Consider the following 11212-nt stretch of genomic DNA (forward strand, 5'->3'; position numbering starts at 1 on the left):
AGAGGGGACCCACCCCCGGGGTCTCCATCTTCCCCACCTTTGGAAAAGCAGAGATGAGACACTGTTTGTGTTGATTTATTTATTAATTCGTAGTCTGATAGCTGGTGTACAGGGAAATGATCTATACATCAGGACCTAAGACAGGGAAATCCAAAAGGCTTGTTTCCATAACAATTAAAAAAAGAAAATAAAAGTAATTTTTTAAAACTTCTAAAAAGCTTCTAGTGTGCAGACTGCAGCATTCTCTAGGCTCAATGTTGGGTGCAGCCTCCCCCTACCAGCCCTACAAGCAATCTGAGCGCAAAGCAATGTCACTGCAGGTGCCTGGCACAGTTGCAGCACAGCACATTCCCTATGGCATACACAAGGCCAAAGCACTGGACCCACATACAACTCTAGGGTGATGCTACGGAGTCAGCTGTTGCAGTGGGTCTAGGGAGGTTATTGTACGCAGCAAGGGTGATGGACGGAGAGTCTGTGCCTATATGGCTCAACTTTGGGGTGGGGAAGGGACTGCTTTGCTCTCCAAGGCTAAGCTGGGTCAGTTGCTTCGCTGCAGCGAGGCTTATTCTTGGCCACAGGGCAGGCAGGAGCTCTCCCAGCAGATGCACGCCCACTGAAAGGCAGGGTTGCCCTGCCAAAGCCACCATCCCATGGCCTGAAGCTGGAGGTGCGCTTGTTCTGCACCTGGCCACAGAGAATAAACCCAGACTCTGCAAAGCAGGTCCATGGCCACTTCCAGGAGAAAGAGCAGGGGGTCCCCACATCACTGTGCTACAAAGGCCAGGTCCCCACATCAGTTAGGTAAAGGACAGGATCAGGGATGTAGGACCAAGTGCCGCTACCTGCACCCTGCGCTCCTGGGGTCAAGTATTACCACAGGTTCAATCTACTCCCTGACTCTGAGCTGCCTGGGCAGCTCTGCCCAGTGCTGCTCTCCTGCTAGAGCAGCTGGTCTGAGGTGGCCCCAGGGCTCAGGCTGCTGCCACAGCACATTCCACCTGGAGAAAACGCAGCCACCGGGGCAGCAGCCCCCATGTCTCTGGGATTGGTCCCGGGAGGGTCAGTATCCAGGGCTATAACCTCCCTTGCAGGGAGGCCAGGGTCCCTGCAAAGCCCTTGCCTGGGGTGCGTATTGCACGGCTGTTGGCTATTGCTAGCTCCCGGCTCATCTCCTGAGCAGATATTGTGCTGAGTAGAGCTAGGCACAACCCCATGTGTGGCACAAGCACTCCCTGCTCTCTCTCACTGCACATCCTCCCTGGGCCCCGAGCACCTCAACGCAGGCCTACAGCTTCAACCCAGCTGGAGCCAACGCAAACTGGGGCTGGACCATGGGCAGACCCATGGGACTGCACCTCTAGGCCCCGCCTCTTCAGGCCAGGAAGGGGCCAGGCTCAGGCAGAGGGGCACAGGACAGGGGCAGGCTGCTGCCCTCTCACTCCTATAGCCTTCCTGCTCCATTCACCAGAGCTGCTCACATATTCCAAAGGCTTTGCCCATCCTGCAGCCTGAAGAGGTATTTGAGAGCAGAGCTGTTAGTGCTTTGTACATACTGCTAGAGTGTCCCTAGGGGTTTGCATAGTATTTATTGGTTCATATACACAAGGCTGATTGCTGTACAGTTTACACTTTCAACATAAGCAACGAGCTCAGTGCTCAGCCCAGAGCTCTGCCCTGGTGGGAGACTTTGCACGTGCTAGGGAGAGGAAGGGCAGCCCTGCACCAGTCCCTCTGCCCAGGGCAGCTGTGCTCCCTGCAGCCTCCCTTTGCACCCTCTGTCCACTGCTGCCCTCCCCAAAACCCAACACTCACAGGGAGGGATGAAAAGCAAGTCCAGCAGAGGCAGCACAGGCATTTGTGGGGGGGCCAAGCACCTCTCCTTCCGTGGTGAGCAGTACCATGCTGTCCCAGCTTTCCTCTTGCAGCTGGAGCACAGACGTGGAGATGCATCTATGCACGCGATCACACAGAGCCCTCTCATCATCTTCTACTCCAGCTCTTGCCTCCCAAAGGAGCTGAGAGCATGCCCCTGGTGCGTGGTGCTGTCTCTGGGCTCCTGGCAGCAGCGGGGCAGGGACGGAGGCCCCTCGTCAGTTTTAAGTACTGTAGCTCATGCGTCTTGCAGTCAGTCAGTCATGCGGATAGGACGGTAAGTATGTCTCATACAGAAATCATGCCATTAGCCTATAGAAACATGTACAGCCAGCCCTGCTCCCCTCCACTCTCTGCTCTCCTCTCCTCTCCTCTCCTCTCCTCTCCTCTCCTCTCCTCTCCTCTCCTCTCCTCTCTTCTCAGGTATGTGTCAGAACGTGTGTGAAGTTCAGTGGTTTGGTGTTGAGGTGTGATCCTGGAGAGACACAGAGAGACACAGGAATGGGGGTTACCAGGGGAATAGGGTTACCAGGCATTCATGGTGGCACATCCAGGATAAATGGTGGGGCAGCCAGGTACATGGCTGGGAAGTCCCTTCTGTACACTGTGCTTGTCCCACATGCACCCACTCTGCCAAGCAACCACACAACAAGTTTTGGGGGGTGTCACAGAGACAGTGACAGAGCACCACTAAGTGGCCTGCCTGGAGCTAGGAGCAATGACATCGATGGTATTGATGGCGCTGCCCCATCTGCAGACAGCAGCAAGCAGGGGCTGAGCTGCACCAACAGCAATGTGGCACTGGGAAGGAGCTGGGAGGACTGCTCTAGGTTCTGGGATGGAGGAGGCCAGCCTTGAGCCCTGTGCCTCAGCTAGGGTGACTGACTGCACCCGACTCTCCCAGCAGTGAGGAAGACCTTCCCCAGTGCACACCCTGGACCACTCTCACACAATGGAAAACTGCAAAAGCAAAGCAACAGGAGCAGTGCCCCAGAGAGAGGCAGAGCCAGGGACTGCCCAGGGAGTGGGGCAGGCAGAGGGGGACAGAGTTTGCACGAACATGTGCCCACAAGCATAAGCCTCTTGACTTTCGCACACCCACAGAGAGCTCACTAACAGAGTGGAGAGAAGAGAGAGGGAGGACAGAGCAAGCCATGCATGTACAGCAGAAGCCAGAGGACCAACTGCCCGTGCTTGGCAGCCTCCTACCAGGCTCAGGCAGTGCTGGGCAGCTGGGGAGCACACATGCAACACCTTTCCCCAGTGCTGCATTGTCAGCCCAGCAGTGAGTGTGCAGAGAAAAATGATGCAGCTGGGCTCAAGTGTGCTGTGCCAAGCACCCTGCCTTCAACCTGGTCTAGTCCCACTCCACAGGGAAGGCAGGAGGACCAGGGAATGCACAAGATTCAAGTGGTGATTCTGAGCTCAGTGGGGATCAGTGGAAAAAATGTCCTAGGTCAAAGGCAGGTGCCCTGTCATCAGCCCCTACAAGTGTCATGTTCCTGCACCCACCACTCCTGCATCCCTACTGCCCCGACACCCCCCAGCAGCACTCTGCCAAGGCCTGCCCTCATCCTGGCTTCAGTAGACCTCACTGCTATCCTCTCCATGGCTAGCAGAGGAAGCAGCTGCATCTCCCAGAACAGTGCTGTAAGCAGAGGAAGTAGATCATGGCCCCACAGAACCCTTCATCTGACCCACAGCTCTGCCAGTGCCCAGCTGCACCCCTTGGGAAGGGGACACCAAGGCACCAGCTCCACAAGGCTGCACAGTTAGTGCTCATGCATGAAGGGGGTGGTTCTGCTCAGATCCCAAGCAAATGCAACTTTTTTCCCTGGAGTGGCTTTGGACAAAGACCATCCCCCTGTCTGTAGCCCAGCATAACCAGGAGTAATAACTCTGTGGCCCTGTCACTGAGGACCATCACCCTGAGCACCCAGGATGCTGTCACTGCAGTAGCAACCCTTGCCACAGTGGCTGCAGTAGGGTGCTGTACACACAGCTGGCTGGAGCATCGCTGCAGACCAGGGCACCCTGTCCTCACAGCACCCAGGAGCAGGTTATCAGCAGGGGCACACTGCTGCCCACCCTCAGTCTTTTGCTGCAGCACAGCAAACCCTCTCTGCAGGCCGAGAGCTCGGCACAGCCCCGCCACACTTTCCCCAGGAGAATATGCATGACCAGCAGCTCAGTGCAGGCAGCAGCATGGAGAGCCAGGACAGAAGGAAGAGCAAAGGTAGGGTTACCTCAAAAGAGGCCATTTGAGGGGTCACTGCTTCCCCCTTTTCAGGCTGGCTCGTTTCACTATCTGAGCCCCCATCCTGCCCCCAGAGACCTCTGGTTTCGGGACACGCACTCGCACCTCCTCCTGAGGAAGCCGCAGGGGCAGGAAGCAGGACCACCCAGGAGAACAGACAGACATAGAGAAGAGGACAGGAGAGGGAAAGGCAGAGTCAGTTGGCAGGCAGAAAACACCAAGCAAGACTGGTGCAGTGGGCAAGATTTGCCCCTGGAAGTCTTAGAGGGGAAACAGGAGAGGAGAGCAGGGCAGAAGAAAGGACAGAGGGTGCCACAGTCCCAGAGCCTGAAAGTCCTGCAGAAGTCCTGAGAGTCCTGGGTGCTGGCCCAGGCAGGCTGCCTACAAGGCAGGGCTATGATCCACACTGTACCTTGGCGCCCAGACCATCCCGGTGCAAGATGGAATATTTCATGAAGTGATCATCCTCAGCCTCCAGGTCTTGGGGCTCCTGTAGGGAGCCCTCCAGAATCAGCTCCTCCTGTTCCTGCCTGTCACCCATGTCACCAGGGCCCAGCTGACGCACCACCTTCCGGATAATCTGTGGAGACCCACACAGCTGGGCGTCACAGCTAGCCCCAGGGCACCATAACTCCCTCCTCACCCAGTCTGGTCCTGAACTGCACGTGGTGTGCAGCCTCCGTCCCATGAGCTGGAGAAGTGCCGTGACTGTAACCGAAGACAGTGGGACGAAAAGGCCCTACATGGGCCCCTGGGCTACAGGGAGCAGCTGGGTGGAGGGGAGAAGAGAAAGGCTGCAGCATGCCCTTGCCCATATCTTGCCCCTGATTACTCACCTTCTTGGTGATGATATTGCCTTGATCATCTGTGAACTGCTCCTCAGTCACCTGCTCTCCAGGGAGATGAAGGGCTTCATTCCCCTGCAGGAACAGGAGGGAGATCAGGGCATTTGAGGGCGGTGGGGTGAGTTGTTTTGCAGGTAGAACAGTACACCTGACATGCACCCCACAGCCTCCGTCTCCCACCCTGCCCTGACCCTTCACTGCTTTCCTCCGCATCTGCCCTGGGGCTGGTCCCTCAGCTCCCCCGCTCGTTACCTTCACGAGGACGCGCCGGCGGACGACTCTGGCGGAGAGAGCCTCCTCGTCATCCGCCAGCCCCTGGCTCTCCCCGAGCTCCTTGTCCAGCTCACGATGGGCGTGTTTGAGCAGGAAGCGGACAGAGCCCCTGACGATGTGCATGACGTTCTGGCAGCTGACCAGGAAGAAGGCCAGAAGCACCAGAGCGATCAGCAGCTGGGCCAGGAAAGCCCACATCCTGCCTCCGCACGCACAGCTGCGCGTGTGCCCGCGGGTCTGAGCCCGCTGTCAGAACTCAGCCATGCTACCCGGCTGCATCGCGCCCTGCGGGTCTGCAGCCTGCCCACGCAGTGCCCCGGCTCTGCGGGAGCTGCTGTAACCTCAGCTGCCGCAGCTCTGCTGGCTGTGGGCGGCGAGAAGGGAGCGGGCAGGTGGGGCGTCCTTTGCAGTCACAGCTTCTCTCAAAGTCATGTGGCCAGGACAGATCTGTCCCTCTTCTCTGTCAGCTTGCCCAACAGCCTGTCCTCCTGACTACGGTGGGAGGGCAGCGTGCAGTCCTCTGTCACAGGACGAAGCCCTGGGCAAAAGCCAGGGCTTTGGGGTGTCATTGCAATCACTAGTGACTCAGGTAACGCACACGGCAGAGCTGAGCAGCCACCTCCAAGCATGGCCGTGCTGCCGGGATGGCTGTGCGTGCTCTGGCTGGGGAAAGGTGCTTGCCCTCACCTTGTACCTGCTGGCTCTGTGTGACCATGGCATCAAGCCCACCACCCAGCCTGGCCCCTAGACCAGCTCTATTTCTGGCTCCAGCAGGCTGTTGGGCTGGCAGCCAGGGCAGATACTCAATAAGGAAGAAGTCTGGGAGGGTGACTGGGTTATAAATGGAGAGCAAGAGCTCAGGTATCAAGCACAGCAGGCTATTCTGGGCTGAGAGGCACCCCCAGGGGCAGGAAGTGTGCCAGAAGACTTGAAGAGGTAGCACCTGGTCTGCCTGACTGGCCTTGCAGCAGACTCCAGAAAAGGCTGTCCATAGGGTCGCCACTTCCTGCAGGGCTGAGTCCCCTGCTCCTACCCTCACCTGCCCAAAGAAGCGGCTGTCGGCCTCCTCCTGCCAGCCGCCTGCGGGGTGCTGAGGCTGCCAGTCGCTGTCCTCTGCAGAGCTGATCCGCATCAGCTCCATGGCTGGCATCAGGACCTGCTCTTGCTCCTGGCCCTGTGCCCCGGAGGCTGTGGTGTGCGTTGGGAGCAGCCTTCGGGTGACTCCCTCCTGCCAGGAGCCCGGTGTCAGGTCCTGTAGGCAGGAGATAAAGGAGCCTTCTGCATTCCAGTCCCTCAGCCTGGGCACCGGAGAGGGACAAGGATAGGGAGAGAGAGACAGAGAGAGAGAGGCAGTCAGCTTTGCATGGAGTGCTGCACCCTGAGCACCAGCCGAGCTCCGGCAGGCACACCGGCGCAGCCTGCACCCCACAGGCGCTGGCTCCACTCCCCAGCTCACGGCACTGCTGGGCACCCGGCAGAAGCAGCACAAAACGCAGATGCACAAAAGGCACAGGCCAGCTCCACACCATGCTCCTTGCCCATCCCACAGCCTCACGGCTTGGCTGCCAGGATCTGAGGCAAGAGCATGCTGTGCTCTAATGGTCTAGTGTGGTCTAGCTCTAATGTGGTCTAATGCTGTGGAGCATTGCTGGGCGCCGCCAGGGACCTAATGGGTCCAGTGCCACTGGGAATGTGGAAGGAGGCAGCCCAGGTTAGGGTTAGCTCTGGTAAGTACGACCTACATGCAGGGCCTGGCTGACTGGGGTTCCTCCCAGGTGGTCTGCAAGGAGCCCTCCAGAGCATTGCCAGAAAGGCCCAACCATTGTTCTGTGTACTGCAGATGCCTGGGCTCCAGAGCTGGAGACCAGCAGAGAAGCAAGCAAAGCAGGGAGATTATTGCAGCTGGCCCAGCACAGGGCAGTAGCTGGCAAAGCAGTTGTGCTCCCCTACCACGGTCACCCTGGTGCCCCAGGCAGCAGTACCTGTCTGCACTCTTCTCCACAGCATGGCTAAAGGTAGGTGATGTCATGATCCTGGCTTGCACCTTCTGCTGAACTGAAACAAAAGAGACTTCACTCTCCGGGTCCTGCTCCCCAGTCCCTGGTTGATGATCACCAGATGGCATCTTCCCCTCTGGCCTCTGCCCCTCCTCCTGCTCTAGAAGGTCAATCAGGCCATTCATGGCATCTGAGTCCACTGTGTCATCCTCAACCAGGTCCATAGAGCCCATGTGGTCTGGGCCATGAGCATCTGCTAGAAGTTGCCCTGGGAACCGGCCTTCGCTTGTGGCATCGGAGTCCTCAGCCTTGCTGCACTCCAGAGAGGAGTCCTCAGCAGTCACCAGCGAGGGGGTGAGCCCCGAGGACCACACCTGCATGTCGGACATCTCCATCAGGGCATCCTGCTCAGTGGCAGCCATGGGGATAGCATCCATGATGGCCACCTCATTCCAGTACTGGTCGGCACGCAGCGGGGATGGCAGTGTGTAATGCAGGGAGGCAGGGGACAGCAGCTCGTCCTGCAGTGAAGCGTAACCTATATGGGCAGACAGAGGCATCATCTCCAGCAGCCATCTCACGCACGCACAAGCACAGTAGGGCAAAAGGGAACCAGCCTCTGGAAGGATGACTGCCCCAAGGACAGCAATGGTCATGCCATAGCCCCCTGTGGCCAGGTTGAGCAGGGCTGTGCTCACAGCAGCGGCTGGTTTCACATGCTCCCTGCAAATGCTGCCATGCCTCCCTTCAAGTCCTGGGGCTGGTTTGGGCAGGTCCTGTGGCTGCCTCCTTCCTGGGAGGAGGATTGGCCTGGTGTTCACACAATGCTCCATCCACTCTGCAGGACACAGTGCCCTCTTTGCTACCTTGCTCCATCAGACCCCTGGTCCCTGCCCACAGCCCCCATCCAGTACCAGCTGGCTGGCAGTTAGCCTGGAGTTCAAGTAGCCAAGTCTGGCAGGCACCAACTCTCAAAGCCAAACACTCTCCACAGCACAGAGGAGCAGGCTGGAAGTACCATGAGCAGAGAAGGATGGCCCCAGTACACACCATGCAATCCCAGGCTCTACAGGAGGCCTCACAACCCTGTTGGTGTCTCCAGGGCTACAGGCCATCGTTATGTCTCATCACCCAGGGCCACGTGCACAGCTCAGGCACATCCGTATGAACTACAACCAAGCCAGGCACTCCCACCCATGCAGGTGGCTTTGCTCAGCCTTCTTCAGCTCTGAGCCATTTTTTCACCCCTGGAGTTCAGCAGTGAACCTGTTCTGCTCCCCTGGCAGCCAGGGAATGCCAGCCACAGCCAAGGCACAGGGTACAGCTGGGACCCTTGGCACAGAAAGGGCACCCATGGGCAGGTGCCTGGCCAGAGGCATGCAGTGCAGTGCCAGTGAGAGAAGGAGCCTGGGACTGTGCAGGAGGAGAAGGCCTGGGATGGCTGCCTGCAAGCATGACAGCTGCAAGAGGGGCAGTCCCTGATGACATGCAGTCACTGGAGCAGGATGCAGCTCCCGGAGGGCTTAGCTGAGGTGGAGACAGTGGAGACAGGCAGTGGAAGAAGATGAGAGGAGAGGCCAGGATGAGCTCAGAGGAGAAAGGTGAAAAGAAGTGACCCACAGGAGTGCCCGCACCTGGCAGCACTAGGTGGCATGTTTGAGAAAACAGAACAAGAGACAGAGAGGGAGAGAGCGATGAGCCAGTGCTGCAGGGGCAGAGCCACAGTGCAGGGCTGTAGCAGCACAAAGCCCTGCCCCTGTCTGGTGTGCCGGCTCCCCAGCAGCATATGCCACAGCTGACTCCCCACATCCAGGCATATGCACATCCAGGCTGTGTCCCCACATCCAGGCACACCACCACAGCTGGACAGCCAGGACTCTGTGAGCTCCCTGGCTCAGCTTGCATAGCCAGAGGCACCTCTCACTGGCACATTGGGATAAGGAACACATGTCAATCCCACCTGGAGAATTTCTGAGAAAGCAGTATGGCAGAGCCAAGCTTTCAGCAGCATAAGCCCCAGTGAAGAGGCCACATCTGTCAGCAATGCCTTGTGCCCACTCAGTTCTCAGTGGGTGCAACCTGGTCAGGCAAGACACCAGCCCCAATCTCTGCACAGACTGTGCCCCCAGGGCCCTCCTGCATTCCCTGCCAGAAGCTGGGGCTCACCATTCATCTGGGATGGTGAGAGGGAGTAGTCTCTGTCCGTGTAGCGCCAACTTCCCTTCAGGCTGCGGCTCTGCCGACCAGAGCCCTCCAGCATGTTGACAATCTCGCCGCGGTCAATGTTCCTCAGTGCAGTGTACAGGTTCTCCACTGCAGGGGGAAGATGGTGTCAGCAAACTGGTCACTTGGGGAGACACAGCCATGCCCCAGACACGCTCCAGGTGGGCAGGGAAGGCAGATATGCATGAACCACCACTGTAAAGCCAGCCAGTGATCCTTGAAGATGCACACACTGCTCTGCACAGCTAGCCCTGCCACCTCTGTGCCTGTAAAAGGGCACCACAACTACTCACTCTTGACATTCTTGCCCTCACGGCTGGCCCAGAGGTTGAGTAAGGCTATGCTCTGCTCCAGAAGGGAATTGGGGTTCTCCACACGTATCCTGTTGATGTCATCCACCCCAAATTGCAGCTCACGTGCCAGCTCTGGGGAAAACACCACATCAGTATCAGACCCTCTGGTGCCCACCACAAGGCTAGGGACATTGTGAAGGGCTCAGCCAGGACCAGTGCAGAGACCCTCTGTTACATACAACTGAACACAGCAGAACATGCAGGAACAGGAGCTGGGATGGGGCAGAGGTTGAAGCCCCCCCTGCTCAGGCTGGCTGTGACCAGTGCAGTAGGGTCTCATGCTAAGGAGAAGTGTGGGCTCTGCCGTTGGGTGTGTGGCTGCAACGACCAGCAGCAATATGTACAACTCATAACAAAGCCCTAGCCTGCTACCCGTGCGTGTGAATATGTGCACAGCCGTGGGAAGGTTCACTTCAGTGCCCTGGAATGCTCACAGCAAGGGTGCAGTGCAAAGCAGTCACTACACCTGGCAGCACACTTCCAGCCTCCTTAAGTGTCAGCTTTCCGAGGAGTGTTGTGCATCCTCAGAACTGTCAGGTGTGGACTCACCGGCCCAGCTGAGGCCCAGCTGTTCTGCTATGTCAACCATCTTCTGGTCTGCCTTGTCTGTGCTGCTCAGAGAGCCTGGAGAAGAAAAGGGAGTCACAGCTTCAGCTGTGCAGGGCTCTGCACCAGAGTGGTGAGGGGAACGGGGTGCTGCCCGTGGGGGTCACACAGACCCGTAGGCACAGCACTGCCCTGCAGGCAGGACCAAGGAAACCTTCAGGGAAAGGGAAGTTGCCATGAGTGCGACTATGACAGGATCATCCCAGCCTTTCCACTGGCTTGGGCACCCCAAGTGCAGGTAGTGAGTGAGCTGGAATGGTCCTAGCAGGCTGCATACCAAAACTGGTCTCACTTAGAATGCTGTATCGCTCCCGCAGAGACAATGGCGTCAGTGTCCTCCTTCGCTCATCACTGCCACTTCCCTGTGAAAATGGTGACAAACCAAGGGGTCAGCAGCTTGAAAAGAGGGCAGCAGCTCTGCCCTGACACAACTGCTTCTCCTTCAGCTCCAGAATGGCATGACAAGGCCACATGGAGCAGGTGAAGAAGAAAGCTGACAGCAAGGGCCGTCCCCTGCACTTGGGAGAGGGATGGGCCCTCACTGCCCCCTACCAGAGTGCCAAAGAGCCTACACTGACCTTGGTGCAGGGTGGTATGCTGATGTTCAGGTGGCAGAGCACATGCTGGAGGTCCTCGTATTTCATGGCCTTACGCAAGAAAGACAGGGAGCCACTGGCTTCCCGGCTGCTGTCCCGGACCTGAGTGCCAGAGCCCAGTTAGGTGGCTTGGCACAAGCCAAGGGCCCTAACTGGTTGCCCAGTCCTGTAACCCGACATTACCTTG

General features: G+C 58.0%; 1 protein-coding gene across 12 annotated transcripts in view; it reads right to left on the bottom strand.

Moving 5' to 3' along the window:
* Positions 1-62: 62 nt before the first annotated feature.
* Positions 63-11212, bottom strand: part of ANK1 (ankyrin 1) — a 57181-nt gene continuing 46031 nt past the window's right edge. For 6 of the 12 annotated variants that reach the window (XM_017732178.1, XM_017732189.1, XM_017732199.1 and 3 more), the window contains 12 exons: positions 11008-11127; positions 10707-10791; positions 10373-10447; positions 9764-9895; positions 9414-9560; positions 8882-8890; positions 7233-7785; positions 6290-6548; positions 4969-5052; positions 4545-4712; positions 4122-4243; positions 63-2350 (listed from right to left, as the gene is read on the bottom strand). In XM_017732178.1, coding sequence (XP_017587667.1) covers positions 4145-4243; positions 4545-4712; positions 4969-5052; positions 6290-6548; positions 7233-7785; positions 8882-8890; positions 9414-9560; positions 9764-9895; positions 10373-10447; positions 10707-10791; positions 11008-11127 — 1731 coding nt within the window. In that variant the 3' untranslated portion in view covers positions 63-2350; positions 4122-4144. The other 6 variants (XM_017732231.1, XM_017732193.1, XM_017732184.1 and 3 more) reach the window with 6 other exon arrangements.

The sequence above is a fragment of the Corvus brachyrhynchos genome, unplaced genomic scaffold (genome assembly GCF_000691975.1).
Source record: "Corvus brachyrhynchos isolate BGI_N302 unplaced genomic scaffold, ASM69197v1 scaffold150, whole genome shotgun sequence".
NCBI classification, from domain to species: Eukaryota; Metazoa; Chordata; class Aves; order Passeriformes; family Corvidae; genus Corvus; species Corvus brachyrhynchos.